This window comes from Schistocerca cancellata, chromosome 3 (assembly GCF_023864275.1).
Source record: "Schistocerca cancellata isolate TAMUIC-IGC-003103 chromosome 3, iqSchCanc2.1, whole genome shotgun sequence".
In the NCBI taxonomy this organism is placed as follows: Eukaryota; Metazoa; Arthropoda; class Insecta; order Orthoptera; family Acrididae; genus Schistocerca; species Schistocerca cancellata.
Window position 1 is genome coordinate 400,053,373 of NC_064628.1, and position 18,898 is coordinate 400,072,270.

The following is an 18,898-nucleotide window of genomic DNA, read 5'->3' on the forward strand; positions in this document are numbered from 1 at the left end:
TTTTTGATACGCCTTCTTTTTCCTTTTACAGGCTGCCTTGACTGTATCATTCCACCAAGCTGTTTGCTTCATCCTACTTTTACAGACTACTGTTCCAAGACATTCTTTAGCCACTTCTAGTACTGTGTCCCTGTACCTTGTCCATTCCTTTTCCAATGACTGTAATTGACTACATTCAACTAACTGGTACCTTTCTGAGATCGCTGTTATGTACTTGTGCCTGATTTCCTTATCCTGAAGTTTCTCCACTCTTATCCTCCTACATATGGACCTGACCTCCTGCACTTTCGGCCTCACAATCCCAATTTCGCTGCAGATTAAATAATGATCAGTGTCATCAAAGAATCCCCTGAATACACGTGTGTCCCTCACAGCCTTCCTGAATTCCTGATCTGTTATTATATAGTCAATGACAGATCTGGTTCCCCTGCCTTCCCAAGTATACCGGTGAATGTTCTTATGTTTAAAAAAGGAGTTTCTGATTACTAAGCCCATACTGGCACAGAAATCCAAGAGTTGTTTCCCGTTCCTGTTGGCCTCCATATCCTCTCCAAATTTACCCATAACCTTTTCATACCCTTCTGTTCGATTTCCAATCCTGGCGTTAAAATCACCCATGAGCAAAACACTGTCCTTGTCCTTTACTCTAACAACTACATCACTGAGTGCCTCATAAAAACTACCCATCTGTCCCTTCACAGTGCGAATATACTGACACAATACTAATTTTCTTGCTAGACACTGTCAAATCTATCCACATGAGTCGTTCGTTTACATACCTTATTGCAACTACGCTGGGTTCCATTTCTTTCCTGATGTGAAGCCCTACACCCCATTGTGCTATTCCTGCTTTGACTCCTGACAGGTAGACCTTGTATTCTCCCACTTTCTCACCCCTTACCCGAATGTCACTAACAGCTAAAACGTCCAGCCCCATCTTACTTGCAGCCTCTGCCAGCTCTACCTTCTTCCCAGAGTAGCTCCCATTGATATTAATAGCTCCCCATCTCATTACCATTTGTTTGCCAAGTCGTATCTTATGAGTCCCTGGTTTGTCAGTTAGAGGTGGGACTCCGTCACCTCCAAAGGTCCGAGGCATTTTGCTCTGATTGTTGCCAGCATCATATTTAAAGTACCTGGGAAGCAGGTTGCTAGCCTTACTTGCCCCGAGTCCCATTGGGTTTTACCCCTAACGGCTGAGGGACTAACCGCTGGATTTGGTAGTCTTTGCCGTATGAGCACAAAGGTGACCACGACTCAGAATATGTTCGAGATGCCCAGCCTTATTCCAAAGTAACTGGTATCCCGACTGTCGGGACCACTTACTTGGCCACTCATACGTTGCCCGTGGTTCATGAACTAGGACATGACTACAGGAACGTTTAGAAGCATATATTACTAGGTGAAAGATAGATGCGGCCTACAGGAAAATTAAAGAGACCTTCGGAGAAAAGAGAACCACCTGTATGAATATCAAGAGCTCAGTCCTAAGCAAAGAAGGGAAAGCATAAAGGTGAAAGGAGTATATAGAGGGTCTATACAGGGGCGTTGTACTCGAGGGGAATATTGTGGAAATGGAAGAGGACATAGGCGAAGATGTGATGGGAGACATGATACTGCGTGAAGAATTTGACAGAGCATTCAAAGACCTAAATCGAAACAAGGCCGAGGGAGTAGACAATATTTCGTTATAACTGTTGATAGCCTTGCGAGAGCCACCCATGACCAAGCTCTTCCATCCAGTGAGCAAGACGTATGAGACAGGCGAAATACTCTCAGACTTCAAGAAGAATATAATAATTCCAATCCCAAAGAAAACAGGTGCTGAGAGGTGCGAAAATTATCGAACTATCAGTTTAATAAATCACTCGTGGAGAACAGTAACACGAATTTCTTACAGAAGAATGGAAAAACTGCTAGAAGCCAATGTTGCGGAAGATCAGTTTGGATTCCGCAGAAATGGAGGAACACGCAAGGCAATACTGATCCTACGACTTCTCATAGAAAATAGGTTAAAATCTACGTTTATGACATTTGTAAACTTAGAGAAAGTTTTTGACAATGTGCATCAGAATACTATCTTTCGACTAAAATACATGGAGCGAAACGCAATTTTCAGGTTGTACAGAAAACAGATGGCAGTTATAGGAGCCGATGGACATGAATGGGAAGTGGTGGTTGAGAAGGGACTGAGACAGGGTTGTAGCTATCCCCGATGTTTTTTAATCTGCATATTGAGGAAGCAGTACAGGGAACAAAAGAAAAATTTTGAGTAGGAATTAAAACCCATGGAGAAGAAATAAAAACTATCTCAATAATTTCTTTTATCTCGTCATACACGTCTTCAAACTCTTTATCATCTGTCGAGCTAGTTGGCATATAAACTTGTACTACTGTGGTAGGCGTCGACTTCGTTTTATCTCAGCTACAATAAAGCGTCCACTGTGCTGTTGGTAGTATTACCAGCGCTCCTATTTTTTATTCATTATTAAACCCACTCCTGCGTACCCATATTTGATTTTGGATTTATTACCCTGTATTCACCTGACCAGAAATCTTGTTTCTCCTGCCTGAACTTCTCTAATTCCTACTATATCTAACTTTAAGCTATCCATTTCCCTTTTTAAATTTTCTAACCTACTTGCCCGATTAAGGTATCTGACATTTACGCTCCGATCCGTAGAACGCCGCCTGATAACGGCGTCCTCCTGAGTACTCCCCTGGAGATCCAAATGGGGGACTATTTTACCTTCGGAGTATTTTACCCAAGAGGACGCCATCATCGTTTAACCATATAGTAAAGCTGCATGCCCTCGGGAAAAAATACGGCTGTAGTTTCCCCTTGCTTTCAGATGTTCGCAGAACCAGCACAGCAAAGCTGTTATGGTTAATGTTACAAGGCCAGATCAGTCAGTCATACAAACTGTTGCCACTGCAATTACTGAAATGGCTGCTGCCCCTCTTCAGGAACCACACGTTTGTCTGGTCTCTCATCAACAGATACCCCTCCATTGTGGTTGCACCTACAGTATGGCTATCTGTATCGCTGAGGCACGCAAGCCTCCCCACCAGCGGCAAGGTCCATGGTTCATGGGGGGAAAAATTACGACTGTAGTTTCCTCTTGCTTTCAGTCGTTCACAGTACCAGCACAGCAAGGCCATTATGCTTAATGATACAAGGCCAGATCAGTCAGTCATACAGACTGTTGCCCCTGCAACTACTGAAAAGGCTGCTGCCCCTCTTCAGGAACCACACGTTTGTCTGGTCTCTCATCAACAGGTACCCCTCCATTGTGGTTGCACCTACAGTATGGCTATCTGTATCGCTGAGGCACGCAAGCCTCCCCACCAGCGGCAAGGTCCATGGTTCATGTGGGGAAAAATTATGAATGTAGTTTCCCCTTGCTTTCAGTCGTTCGCAGTACCAGCACAGCAAGGCCATTATGTTTAATGATACAAGGCCAGATCAGTCAGTCATACAGATTGTTGCCCCTGCAACTACTGAAAAGGCTGCTGCCCCTCTTCAGGAACCACACATTTGTCTGGTCTCTCAACAGATACCCCTCCACTGTGGTTGCACCTACAGTATGGCTATCTGTATCGCTGAGGCACGCAAGCCTCCCCACCAGCGGCAAGTTCCATGGTTCATGGGGGGAAAAATTACGACTGTAGTTTCCCCTTGCTTTCAGTCGTTCGCAGTACCAGCACAGCAAGGCCATTATGCTTAATCTTACAAGGCCAGATCAGTCAGTCATACAGACTGTTGCCCCTGCAACTACTAAAAAGGCTGCTGCCCCTCTTCAGGAACCACACATTTGTCTGGTCTCTCAACAGATACCCCTCCATTGTGGTTGCACCTACAGTATGGCTATCTGTATCGCTGAGGCACGCAAACCTCCGCACCAACAGCACGGTCCATGATTCATGGGGGGGCGGGGGTTGAGAAATATGGTAACAGAGAAATGAATCGATAGTTAATAATGTGTATCCCTAAATTTTTCTTAAAAGTGGTCTGCCTAGGGCGTACTATCAGTAATATTTGGAAACTGTCCGAGATGACAACTGCTATTGCAGAAATGAATAATAAAGTTACAGAACCCATTGATGAGTTTTTGCGTTAAGGCATTAGAAGAGTTTTAATAAAAAGGACAGCAAGAGAAATTAACAACAGGTTAAAACTGGCGTGGAGTACTTTTAGTGAACTAGGTAGGGTTTTGTAAGTGTAGCTTCCCTTGTCTCCAAAATGGAAAATTTACAGTCGGCGTGTGTTACCAGTTTTGGCATATGGAAGTGAAACATATTTCAACATGAAAACCATTCGAAAAACGATGAGCTGTCAATGGATAGAGGCATGTTGGGAATTAATCGGAGACAGAGGAAAAGAAACAAACATTCCAGACAAAAGAGTAGAGAGGGAAACGCGATTATGAATGTACTGCAAATGAAACTCTGTGCTACTCTCCAAGAGGTCAGACAAGACTGATGTGGTCTAACGTGGCGTGGGTGTGATACATTCTCTCTCTCTCTCTCTCTCTATCTCTCTCTCTTTCTTCCAGTTCCTTTCTTTCTGTCTTTTGTCTTTCCGTCTTTGTATCCCTCTCTCTCTTCCTCTCTCTCTCGTTCTTTTCTCTAACTTCTTCTCGTTTTCCGCAAATTTCTTTCTGACACTCCCATTCTCTTCTTTTTTCTGACTCAAAGTTTTTCTTTCTTAGTTTTTAGACTCGCTGCTTTACATTCATAATGGACATAAGTGATGACGGGAATACGTCAGAAAAGTAAAAATTATTTCCAGACTTTTTTCTAAATAATATTTTACTGTGGCAGATGAAGAAGCACACTAGAATTTGTAACTCTTATCTACCAGCCACTGATCGTTATGACACATGTCTTGTCATAATTTTCTGGACAATCCTTTCGGCTGAGCTTTGATTTGATGGAGATATCAACTGGACCTGACGGGTCTGCCAACGCTAGATTACTAAAATGAGTGATAATTTGACTTTAAACAGAAATTAAAATTAATCACTGGAAATAAAACTGTTAAAATTAACTGGAGCATACGGCCATTGTTGATGGTGGATGCATCTTTGTTAGTGGCCAAATTGACTCCTAGAAAAATGCTATAAACTTTTACATGGCCGGCATCTGTTATTTACGGGCCAAACTAAATCACAGCTTAGAGACTGTGGTCAGATCATTTAAGGTTCTGCGCTTGCATTCTGGTTTGCAAAATGCTTCGTGATGATCGGCAATTAATCTCAGGGACGCTGTAGCGAGTTTCAAACGAATAGATGGTAGAATACTAATTGTATTCGGCCGTTGCGTTTCCATGCCACGATCCGTTAAGCTCGTATTGGTCGTTGCAATAAAGCATTAAAGCATTTCATGCATCATACATCTGTCAGGAGATGTGTTAAAATGTGAACTCATGAGACTTAACTAGTTTACATTAATTTAATTGCAAGTGGTTCCAAAGCTAATACATGATGCTTACATCACCTTCGTCTACATAAAAGAAAAATTAATTAAAGATACGCAAGGAATGTAGCGTGTCCTTTCAGTATAATGACTAACAGACAAGAAATAGAGAGATCCGAGCAGGAACGGTCTTCGCTTACTTTCGAAAAAAAGGAAACAAACAAAATGTATTACAATCAAATGGTTCAAATGGCTCTGAGCACTATGGGACTTAACATCTGAGGTCATCAGTCCCCTAGACCTAGAGCTATTTAAACCTAACTAACCTAAGGACATCACACACATCCATGCCCGAGGCAGGATTCGAACCTGCGAACGTAGCAGCAGCGCTTTTCCGGACTGAAGTGCCTAGAACCGCTCGGCCACCGCAGCCGGCGTATTACAATCGATCGCAGTCAACCACATGCTGACTGCCGCTATATCTTTGAAATATTATTCATGAAATAATAATTAAATTTCACAAAATTTACATAAGTTATTTAGATTTAAAGTTATTTACAGTAAACAAATACGTAAGTGCAAATTTTTGTGCTTTCTGTCGTTTTTGCGACGTCAAGTTTAGATGAAATTACATAGGTCTGTCGATGCAGTGCTTCGGACTTATCTTTATAGTCTCATGAGAGTGTTTTCGAAAATGTTAAACCTAGTTTTCGCTGTGTTTGTAGAACTGGAGGACGCGGTGAGACGTGCCAGCGCCGAGGAAATCCGCATCCCTTTCGGCGTCGGCATAGCGGGCGTCGTGGCGCAGAGCAAGCAGGTCATCAACATCAAGGACGCCTACCAGGTGAGGATGCAGAGCAGGCAGAACATCAATATCAAGGACGCCTACCAGGTGAGCGTAGAGCAAGCAAAACATCAACATCAAGGATGCCTACTAGGTGAAGGCGCATTAGAAGCAAAACATCAACATCCAGGACACCTATCAGGTGAGGATGTGGAGCAAGCAGAACATAAACATCAAAGACGCCTGCCAGGTGAGCATGTAGAGCAAGCAGAACATCAACATCAATGACGCCTGCCAGATGAGGGTGTAGAGGAAGCAAAACATCAACATCACATACTCCTACCAGGTGGGGATTTAGAGAAAGCAAAACATCAAGGATTCCTACCAGGTGTGTGTGCAGAAGAAGAAAAATACCAACATCAAGGACATTTACCAGGTAAGGTGTAGTGCAAGCAAAACATCAACATCATGGACGCCTGACAGGTGAGGGTGTACAGCAAGCAGAACATCGACATCAAAGACCCCTACCAGGTGAGTGTGCAGAGGAAGCATGTTGCGATGTACTCTCCCACTCACCGACCTCTGGTAATACGTGGGTACCTGTAATTCTGGTGCTGCGTCAGTCATTAGCTGGGAGAAATGAACTACTCAACTGTATTGAATACCGACACTTCCCTTAGTTTACTCTCCTGTTCTTAGCTAGCACTGTTATAAGACCGTGATTGCCAGACAAATAGATACATGAGGGGAGAAATGTTGTAGTAACAATGCGATTACAAAGGAAAGAAAAGGCGCCTATTTACACCTGGTGGGCGCCCTGGCAGGACAACTGCACAGTGTTTTCCTCTACAATTGGAGCCCACTACATAACAGATTCAGGAGAAGCTTCAGTCTGCATTCACCACGTTGGCCCTTTATTTCCTAAGCGTGTCCTGTCATGTTTCAAAATCAAAACAGGTCAGTGCATAAATGCATGAAAAGTTCCTTCTAGTCCTGTAAAATGATTTTCTCCACGAGCACACAGATTTAAAATTACAGTAGGTCTCATGTCCTAAACTGAACATAATAATAGTTTGATTAAAAAAAAGTAAAAATTGTTAGGTTACTTTGTAATGCCGAAATGGCACAAGGTTATCCACATCAGGGCCGCCTATCAGACATCCACAACACAGAGACTGTAGCGCCGGTAGAATCACCACGCAGGCAAGTATACTAAGCGCTGATTGAAACTATTTGTCATTTGGCGTTTGTCACGCGACCATGAAAAGTTTCCTGGGATGACTGTGAGCTTCCGCTGTCATATAGGAGCGGCAAGCGGCTTTCGAAGTATTTTTACTGACCTACATTCACGAAGAAAAGACAACTTGACCGAACACACCTTGGGGGATGATGGGAACTCGGGACACAGCGTCGGCTGTTGGTTTGAGGCAGGCAGACAGACGTGTTCTGCAGCAAGCAGTTGAATCTCAGCTCGTGCTCTGACCACCACCTCGAGATGTGCAAACACTGGGGGGGGGGGGGGGGGGGAGGCTACGGTAAGCCACAGCAGTTCTGTTGGCCTATGGTCGCTGCGTGGGCGGAATGTCGAGACAACCCCTCGTCTCCCACCCTGCGCTGCCCAGCACCCAGTTTCCTGCGTTGTATTTGAATCCTCAACGCAGGGTTAAGCCCTGCTGTGTCTTATTTCAACAGATATAATAATCGCATCAAAAACAACAGCAGAAGTAAACCTTATTATTAGACTGCGTAACTTCGATAATTGAACAGGTATGTCGGGAAAGGTCGGATAAAGTGACCAGGGCGGATAAAGTGACCGTTGCACATTTTTTATCTGAACTGTTCTACTGCCTGCCGATAAATACTCAACTTTTCATTCTTGTCAGCGAGTTTGGCAGAAGAAGCTTGTTCCGTTATTTTCTTGTAACAACTTTTCCATTTTCTGATATAAGGCAAGTCATTTCTAGTATTCTTATTACCTCACTAAACATAGAGTACGGTAGGATTTTTTTGTAATGCCGATTTTCAAACAATGTCTTTTGTCCGGGTGTTCTTTGAGATTATAGTACATCAAGATCAACAGAAAATATGTCCTGAAACCAGAGCAGAAACCATGTGACCATGATGCGATGGGAAATGCTATTCGGTTGTTAACGAATCATGAGATGCCTTCTTCGACAGCAGCAAAACAATTGTAGGAAAACTTGAGATGCCGTAGTTTGTAGGAAGATTATTGGAAGCTTATCGAGTGTGTTCAAAACGAAGAACAACAAGAAGATGGCCAAGAACAGCGAAGTGTTTGCACTTAAAAGAAGGCATCAAGCCAGTGGCGCTACTTCAGCAGAAAGAGGACTGCCGTTCGCTTGCGGAGTAAGCATGTCCGCACCGGCCGCTTAACGCCCTTAGTTTGGGAAAAGTGGCCACTGGTAAGACTTCAGAAAAATGCATATAGTTCTTATTCATTTATATTTTTACTTGCAAATATTCACTGTTATGTCCTACTGCGTAGATTCAAAATACGTAAGCAGGAAGCTTCTAGAACTAGCAGTAACCATGATGTAGTGAAAATTCAATTCTCCTTCGAGTGACCACTGTAACACATCTTCCCCTGCTATAGACCGCACTGCTAGACAATGAAGTTGAACTGACACCCTTTTTCATCGCACAGTAGCAACAACGGGTAGTTGGGTTGTGAAACTGTGAGCTGCCATCGGACGAATTCACTTTTGAGGAATGAAGAGCCGAAGAACAAGTAATTTTTATTAGATAATAGTAAATACCTTGCACAAACATTTTCTTTTGTATACAAAATGTTCTAATAAATATGTGAGTTGTATATTTCCGTGGCACCACTGTGATTTCAAGGTCAACAATCAGATTTTTTGCACTAAAAATCCGTTGCTTTCTTTTAGTGCAGTCAAGCGATTATGTTAATTTTGCGTACTATCTAAATAATTTTTTATATTCATTGTTTTATTAAAGTGTAATAGCATGGCTGGCCGGAGTGGCCGAGAGGTTCTAGGCCCTACAGTCTGGAAACGCGCGACCGCTACGGTCGCAGTTTCAAATCCAGCCTCGAGCATGGATGTGTGTGATATCAAAAAAAAAGGTTCAAATGGCTCTCAGCACTATGGGACTTAATTTCAGAGGTCATCAGTCCCCTAGAACTTAGAACTACTTAAACCTAACTAACCTAAGGACATCACACACATTCATGCCCGAGGCAGGATTCGAACCTGCGACCGTAGCAGTCGCGCGGTTCCAGACTGTAGTGCCTAGAACTGCTCGGCCATCCCGGCCGTCTGTGTGATGACCTTAGGTTAGTTAGGTTTAAGTAGTTCTGAGTTTTATGGGACTGATGACCTCAAATGTTCAGTCCCATGGCGCTCAGAGCCATTTGAACCATTTTTTTTTATAATAGCATGCGTTAATTGGAGGTAAATGCTTGGACAGTGAATTTATATGCCCTAACACTCTTAGCCATGTGGCGTCTAATAGTACTTGTATAACTAGATTTCACACTTCTGAAATTCACATAGGTGGTAACACTAATGATACCGTATTTTAGTGCTCTCTAGTGACGCATTTGTAAATGAAGCATAGCGTTACTAGCATTGGATAAAACTGCCAGTGCCCGAAACAAAACAGTTAACACTATCAAAACATTATTATTAAACTTATATTAATGACGCATCAAACCATATGGTAGAGATGGAGAGAAAGGGGTCCGACCCTGACAATGGAGCCACTCTGTCCATCCTCCTTCGTTGTAAGGAGTTAAACGTGAAAATCATCTGGAAGCCGGTGCATCTCTTTCAGGCTCAACTTATTTAGACTTTTAAAAGTTTGTAAGAGCTATACTCCTTAGGCGCCATGCCTCCAGATATCAACTCCACAGGTTTAATAAGCAGGTCAGGGTGCAGCCTTAAGGATAACTACTACCTATCCGGAAAACATCAATCTCTATCAACAGTTTTAGAAATGTTGAAGGTCATTGTGTAAATCCGTGTGCAAAATATTCGAGATGTATCCTGATAATTTAAATTTTGTAATACAATGTTGTAAAATATACACTACTGGTCATTAAAATTGCTACACCAAGAAGAAATGCAGATGACAAACGGGTGTTCATTGGAAAATATATTATACTAGAACTGGCATGTGATTACATTTTCACGTAATTTGAGTGCATAGATCCTGAGAAAACAGTACCCAGAACAAGCACCTCTGTCCGTAATTACGGCCTTGATACGCCTGGGCATTGAGTCAAACAGAGCTTGGATGGCGTGTACAGGTACAGCTGCCCGTGCAGCTTCAACACGATACCACAGTTCATCAAGAGTAGTGACTGGCGTCCTGTGACGAGCCAGTTGCTCGGCCACCATTTACCAGACGTTTTCAATTGGTGAGAGGTCTGGAGAATGTACTGGCCATGGCAGCAGTCGAACATTTTCTGTATCCAGAAAGGCCCTTACAGGACCTGCAACATGCGGTTGTGCATTATCCTGCTGAAATGTAGGGTTTCGTAGGGATCGAATGAAGGGTAGAGCCACGGGTCGTAACACATCTGAAATGTAACGTCCACTGCTCAGAGTGCCGTCAATGTGAACAAGAGATGGCCGACACGTGTAACCAATGGCACCCCATACCATCACGCGGGTGATACGCCAGTATAGCTATGACGAATACATGCTTGCAATGTGCGTTCACCGAACTGTCGTCAAACACGGATGCGACCATCATGACGCTGTAAACAGAACCTGGGTTCATCCGAAAAAATGACGTTTAGCTATTCGTGCACCCAGGTTCATCGTTGAGTACACCATCGCAGGCGCTCCTGTCTGTGATGCAGCGTCAAGGGTAACCGCAGCCACGGTCTCCGAGCTGATAGTCCATGCTGCTGCAAACGTCGTCGAAATGTTCGTGCAATGGTTGTTGTCTTGTAAACGTCCCCTCTGTTGACTCAGGAATCGAGACGTGGCTGCACGATCCGTTACAGCCACGCGGATAAAATGCCTGTAATCTCGACTGCTAGTGATACGAGGCCGTTGGGATCCAGCTCGGCGTTCCTGTATTACCCACCTGAACCCAACGATTCCATGTTCTGCTAACAGTCATCGGATCTCGACCAACGCTAGCAGCAATGTGGCGATACGATAAACCGCAATCGCGATAGGCTTACATCCGACCTTTATCAAAGTCGGAAACGTGATGGTACGCATTTCTCCTCCTTACACGAGGCATCACAACAACATTTCACCAAGCAACACCGTCAACTGCTGTTTGTGTATGAGAAATCGGTTGGAAACTTTCCTCATGTCAGCACGTTATAGGTGTCGTCACCAGCGCCAACCTTGTGTGAATGCTCTGAAAAGCTAATCATTTGCATATCACAGCATCTTCTTCCTGTCGGTTAAATTTCGCGTCTGTATCATGTCATATTCGTGGTGTAGCAATTTTAATAGCCAGTAGCGTATTTTAACATGTCTCTTGGTCGGTTCCAACTGAGAGCCCTGGTGTACGGGCCCCGCCCGGTCGCTGCTGAAATCCGCCAGACTGTGGTTGAGCAGGGGCTGGTCGGCTGCCCGCACAGCCGCCTCGCTGCCAGCCCCCTGCGCATCGGTGTTTGGTTGCGCTCCGCGTCCAGCCACTGACACAATTACCCTCGGCAAACAGGCCGCTATCTCCGGGGCTCAGCCAATGATTGTGTCTACCTGCGGCAATTACCTGCCGGCGTCTGCGTCAGCAAACACAAAACACAGATGGCCTCAGCCGCGCGATCGGCATTCCACTTGTTGAGGCCTTCTGTTAATTGCAAGTCTACACATTCCCGTTCTCAACGTATGTTAGTAGAACCATATAACTTAAAAACAACTGTGAAAATAACATTTCATAAAATTATTGTGGTAATAAAAATTACTGAACTCTTCCATAAGGCTTCATTTTCACAAACCATGAATATAAATGTGTAGAGTGGTGTTAGTACGTATCATTCCAGAGGACAGGTATGTAAACTCTTTCCAAAGAATGATACTCCCTATCAAGAAAGGGATATAATGAATTATTATATAGGATAGGGCTACTCCAATAAGAATTTGTTACTCATTTTATGTGGAGAATCATATCAACAAACATAGCGTTTTCTTCAATTGGGACGGTGACTGTAATAGCTTCAGGAGAGGAGGTATGTGAGTGGCTCGAAGACTTGTTAAGTAACAGTGTCCAATAAGTTGTCATCGACGGCGAGTTTAAGTCAGGGATAAGAGTATAGTCAGGAGCGCTCCACAGAAGGTCGATAGGATCGCCTTTCTTTTCTATATAAAGGGTGACAATTATAGAACTACTTGAAATAAAATCGTCACAACTTCTGAACGGTTTGCGTTAGGGCGTTCAAACTACACGGTTGGTTGCGAGGCATGATAGAAATTAGTATGTGCTGTATGATTTGGTTTAGCAGCGAAGCCCACTTTCAAAATGGTTCAAATGGCTCTAAGCACTATGGGACTTAACATCTGAGGTCATCAGTCCCCTAGGCTTACAACTACTTATACCTAACTAACCTAAGGACATCACACACATCTATGCCCGAGGCAGGATTCGAACCTGCGACCTTAGCAGCGGCGCGGTTCCGGTCTGAAGCGCCTAGAACCGCTCGGCCACAGAGGCCGCCGTCCACTTTCATTTTGATAGGTTCGTCAGTATGCAAAATTGGCGCATGTGGGGGACCGAGAAACCGTAATTTGCGATCGAAAAGTCTCTTCACCCTCAACGGGTGACTGTGTGGTGTGGAATGTCCAGCCAGGGAATAATCGGTGCGATATGCCTTGGTGGCACGGTGACCACCCAACACTACGTGAAGATTTTGGAAGATGATTTCATCCTCATTATCCAAAGCGACTGATTTTGACAAGATGCGGTTCATGCAAGACGGAGCTCGACCTCGTCGAAGCAGGAGAGTGTTTCATGTCCCGGAGGAACACTTTTGAGACCGCATTCTGGCTCTGGAGTATCCAGGCGCCAATGGCATGGGCCTCAATTGGCCACCATATTCTCCGGATCTGAACACATGCGACTCTTTTTGTGGGGCTATATTAAAGACAGGGTGTAGAACAATAACCCCAAAACCATTGCTGAGCTGAAAACAGCCATTCAAGACGTTATCGACAGCATCGATGTTCTGACACAATTTCGCTGTTCATCTGCGGCACATCATCGCCAATGATGGCAGGCTATCGAACATGTCATAACCTAAATCCTAATATCTGCAGTGACGTTTACATGTTGAATTAAGTCTACGCACGCCGTAGTTTGTAGCTTATAAACGTTTTTATCATATAGTTCAATAATTGCCAACCTATACATAAGTGATCTGGTGGATAGGATAACCAGCAGCCTAGGGGGCTGTTTGCTGATGATGCTGTGGTGTATAGGAAGGTGTCGTCGTTGAGTGACAGTAGGAGGATACAAAATGACTTAGACAAAATTTCTCGTAGTGTGATGAATGACACCTAGCTGCAATGCGGAAAAATGTAAGTTAATACTAATGAGTAGGAAAAACCAGTGCATAATGTTTGAGTACAGTATTTTTAGTGTGCTGCTTGACACAATCACGTCGATTAAATATCGAGGCGTAAAGTTGCAAATCGATACGAAATGAAATGAGCATATAAGGGCTGTAGTAGGGAAAGCGAATGTTCGACTTCGGATTATTGGAAGAATTTTATGAAAATGTTGCTCATCTGTAAAGGAGACCGCATATAGGACACTAGTGCGACCAATCCTTGAGTACTGTTTGAGTCTTTGGGATCAGCACCAGGGCGGATTAAAGTAAGTCATTGAAGCAATTCAGGTTAGAACGACATGCAAGTATTGCCGCCAACCTACATATTGTGTAAGGACCATGAAGATAAGATTAGAGAGATTAGGGCTCTTACGGAGGCATACAGACAGTCGTTTTCCTTTCGCTCTATTTGCGAGTGGAACTGGAAAGGAAATCACTAGTTGTGGTACAGGGTACCTTCCAATCACGCACCACAATGTGGCTTGCGGACTATGTAGGAAGAGGTAGATGTAGATAGATGCACGAAGTATGTGCATGGTGTAATCTTATCCTCCCACGAATCACCATTAAATTTCTCTTAGTCTCTTCATTATTTTCAAAAGCTTAGAGACATTAAGATATACAAAAGAAAAACATTTTACTTATCTTCATTTTTTCTTCGTGTTGTTGACTCGAATTTTTGCGTCTAGGGGTACATTCTTGAGGATGAAATTTTGATTTAACGTTGTGGATTCCTGATGACTAAATAACTGACGAAGATTTGTCTGTATTATTCTTGAATTTTATTCTTTGTCACATTTTTCAATATCACACCGTCTTAACAATTTCCACTTCTATCACATCAAAAATTACGTTATTAGTAAGACAATCAAAAACACTTCTGATTCCATCGGAGGCATGCCGACTACTGCTAACATTCTGTGTTACTCACTATATTCCAAAGACTTTACAAAGCAAAAGTGTTTACAAGCTTTCTTGACAAAAGAAGAATCTTCGCTAAAATATATGATTATTTTATAAATGAATCCAGAAATAAATGTAATAATTTAACGTTATATTCTGTAAATTAATAATAGGAAATTTAAGATTTCCAGAAATTTCGTAATTTCAAATATTTTTAAAAGAAGAGTAATTTTAGCTTTTAGTACATATCGATTATAACACATTAATTCCTTTTTATACATTTTAGTCAGAAATATAATACATCGGTTACAAAATCAAATAAAATTCTTTCAGTGAAACAGCCGAGATAATGTTCACCTATACAAGAATCGGTAGTATCAACGGTATCGGTTATTTATACAAAAAAGTAATGTTAGAGGATGGTGTCCCATTACAACGGGCGCTCGTGTACGCCCCATGCAGCGCCAATCCAGACTGGAGCAGCGCGTTGCTTCGGTTCAGTAATAAAAGCTAAAGCCGAACAATGATGCGACTCACTTTGTGATACATATGACGAGTGTATTATAATATTACTCCGAACTGTCATGTTAACATTCGTTTTCACGTTCCGAGTTACAATATTATTGTTAATTTTCTCGTAGAATCAATTGGTAGTGAGGGATTATTGTGTTACACCTAAAGAACAAAGAACATTGTACACTGGTCCTTACCAGTCTGGGATTACTTCGAATTTTTTGCGAAATTTTGTTTCAAACTTCGTTTTTCATTGAGCCTTTCGAAGTACTCCCCCAGTAAAATTTCATCAGTGCTACGTGCTAAGAGAGCGTGCGTTTCAGGTCAGAAACATTTCATTCCGGTGAAAAGCACTGACAAGGACGACTTCAGTCCTCTGTTGGAAGCGCCGGCGCACCAGAAATACCGAGTTAACCAGTGGAGAACCCGTGTGGCGAATCACGTGTGTGTCCGCTGATGAGTCTGGGAGGGCAGGGCGCAGCTGCATCGCTCTCTGGATTTCCAGCTTTGACACACTCTGGTACTCCAGACTTCAGCCAAGGCCTGGCCCTCCTAGTTAAGACTGGCCACCAGCCACGCAAACGTGAGCCGTCATCTCTCTTGTATCCTGTTACGTTCATTTCTTTGTTCAAAGTACTAAACTTGCTGTCTGCCTCTACTTACGTACCCAGGGCGAGCGCTTTCTGTATACCGCATATGGAAAATGTTGTTGTTCTTGTTGTGGTCTTCAGTCCAGGGACTGGTTTGATGCAGCTCTCCATGCTACTCTATTCTGTGCAAGCTTCTTCATCTCCCAGTACCTACTCCAACCAACATCCTTCTGAATCTGCTTAGTGTCTTGGTCTCCCTCTACGATTTTTACCCTCCACTCTGCCGTCCAATACTAAATTGGTGATCCCTCGATGCCTCAGAGCATGTCCTACCAGCCGATCCCTTCTTCTAGTCGTGCCACAAATTTCTCTTCTCCCCAATTCTATTCAATACCTCCTCATTAGTTATGTGATGCACCCATCTAATCTTCAGCATTCTTCTGTAGCACCACATTTCGAAAACTTCTATTCTCTTCTCGTCCAAAATATTTATCGTCCATGTTTCACTTCCATAGATGGCTACACTCCATACAAATACCTTGAGAAAAGACTTCCTGACACTGATATCGATACTCGATGTTAACAAATTTCTCTTCTTCAGAAACGCTTTCATTGCCATTACCAGTCTACATTTTATATCCTCTCTACTTCGACCATCATCAGTTATTTTGCTCCCCAAATGGGAAAACTCATTTACTACTTTAAGTGTCTCACTTCCCTCGGCATCACCTGATTTAATTCGACTTCATTCCATTATCCTCGTTTTGCTTTTATTGATGTTCATCTTATATCCTCCTTTCAAGACACTGTCCATCCCGTTCAACTGCTTTTCCAGGTCCTTTGCTGTTTCTGACAGAATTACAATGTCATCGGCGATCCTCAAAGTTTTTGTTTCTTCTCCATGGATTTTAATACTTACTCCGAATTTTTCTTTTGTTTCCTTTACTGCTCGTTCAATATACAGAATGAATAACATATACGGAGAATACAGAGTGTTAATTAATATGTGGGGGATGTGGTATCGATAGATGACCTAAAAAGAAGAGGAAATAACAAGTTTGTTTGCGTGGCCAACCTCCGCAGCAAGCACAGAAATACTTGTTTTGTAAATAAAACCGCATTTTCCTGCTGCAACTTAATTTATTTTTCCCTGACGCGTTTGGCCTTTACCTTGCTCTAAGGCAGGGCCGCTCAAGGTGCATGCACCGGTGCATCGCACAGTGCAGAGTGCAGAAGACGGCTGCGCTATGTTGACGACGGTGCAGACCCCCACTCCTCGGCTTTGCGCAACGGCGCTGCCTCTCACTTCCTTAGCTTGTGTCGCTCGCGCCGCCTGTCTCGACCTGTTTCAAAGCTTTTACTCTGTTGTCTTCGTCATTGCCAAATACTAATGTACACTAGGTGGAGAGCTTAGTTTGGTGTACCGATACAAAAGAGATTTATATAATAAACGTAATGGTAACAATTTTAAATTTGGTTTCAACATAAATGTATCTTCCTATGTGCTCTTTATTTTATTTGCAATTATGCTACTAAGATCTGGAACAAGAGATTGGCTGACAGCAATTCTGAGAAACTTTTTAAATTACGATTAGAAATACTCGCACACAATATAGTTTTTGTGCAAGACAAAACAGAAAAAACCTTTCACATACACAAGTGGAACCAAACATAGAAATAATCTTCGCTGCTTCTCTGTGTAACTTGGGAAACTCTTCCTTCGGCAAATTCCGGTAGAATTGGAGCAAACCTTTTGTATTGTAAAACACATCCTTTCGGTGAACATCCCTTTATAAATCAATTAGTTCTAAATGTAAATCTGAAGGCGCACTTTCAATATCCATTGAAAAAGGTTTCACAAAGACATCGAGAATTGGCTGCAGGTAGGTAATTTCCTGAAACAATAACAAAGCCAATGTTAATAAATGAAAGTAATGTAAGCCGTTGTTTCGAAGTACTAAAATGCGATAGATTTTAATAAACATGTAATGTGTACTATTGGTTTTAATGTAATGTTACACTTGCATATGTAACGCAATCTCCTTTATTTAGCTGTATGTCATATACCGGCACATTACTTGGAATCGGTCGTTAAACGCATTTTCAAGGGATTGTAGCACCTCGACGTATTTTTCAAAGCGCGCTCCTTCCTGCACACATGCTGTCAAACAAAAACATAGTACCGTTTTGATTAGAGCGGTTATAAAAATCAGCCTGTTTTAATAAAGGTACAATTTATATCTCGCTTACCTAGTTCAGGAAAGTGTTGCGTATTTTTCTCTGAAAGGTTGTTTTTGAGGAGCTTCAGTTTATACTGGAAAGCGTTTATTTTGCTGATCATATCGTTGATGAGATTATTTTCTTTTTGGAGTTTCTGACTTAAATATTTTGGGAGAACCATAATGTCTGCTAAAAATCCTAAACCAGCTACCCATTCAGGGTCATGAAAAAGTGGCTCCGGACGTCCTTTGCTCTCCAAAAACTGAGCCACAGTGTGGCGTTGTCGAAAAATTCGGGAAATCACTTTCCCTTTGCTCAGCCAGTGCACCTCAGCGTGGTAGGGAATATCTGGATACTCCTCTTCAAAGGAAATCAAAAATTCTTTGAATTGACGACGAGTGAGTCCATGATAACGAATATAGTTCACGACACGCACCACTACCTTCATCACATCTTGAAGACTGATAACTTTCCCACAAAGAGCCTCTTGGTGTGCAAAACAATGAACGGAAGGTAAATTCGGCATGTTAAGTTTTTTCCGCAATAGGCCAATAAACACTTTTGTTTTACCGCACATTGCTGGTGCCCCGTCTGTGGTTACGGAAAACAGCTTTTCCCAAGGGAGTCCTATTCCTTCAGCTGCCATTTCAACAGCAGCTAAAATATCCGCCCCTGCAACAGTGTCCTTCAACGAAATCATATCCAGGAGCTCTTCCGTTACATGTAGGTCGTCGTCCACGCCACGCAAAAGTATTGCTAACTGAGCCGTATCGTTAATATTCGTGGACTCATCAAGTGCGATGGAGTACGCTACGAAGTTTTCAGTTTTGGCTGCCAGTTGTTCATGCAAATTCTCAGCAATGTCGTTGATTCTCCGATGTATTGTCATTCTGGAAAGTGGTATTCTGCTGT

The 18,898-nt window shown here is 42.8% G+C and overlaps 1 protein-coding gene across 1 annotated transcript in view; it reads left to right on the plus strand.

The window, feature by feature from the left end:
• Nucleotides 1-18,898, plus strand: part of LOC126176335 (cGMP-specific 3',5'-cyclic phosphodiesterase) — a gene marked incomplete at its 3' end in the record, with an annotated part of 587,168 nt that overhangs the window by 109,016 nt on the left and 459,254 nt on the right. Inside the window, exon 3 of the mRNA XM_049923487.1 lies at nt 6,144-6,262. Coding sequence (XP_049779444.1) covers nt 6,144-6,262 — 119 coding nt within the window. The remainder of the gene's footprint in view (nt 1-6,143; nt 6,263-18,898) is intronic.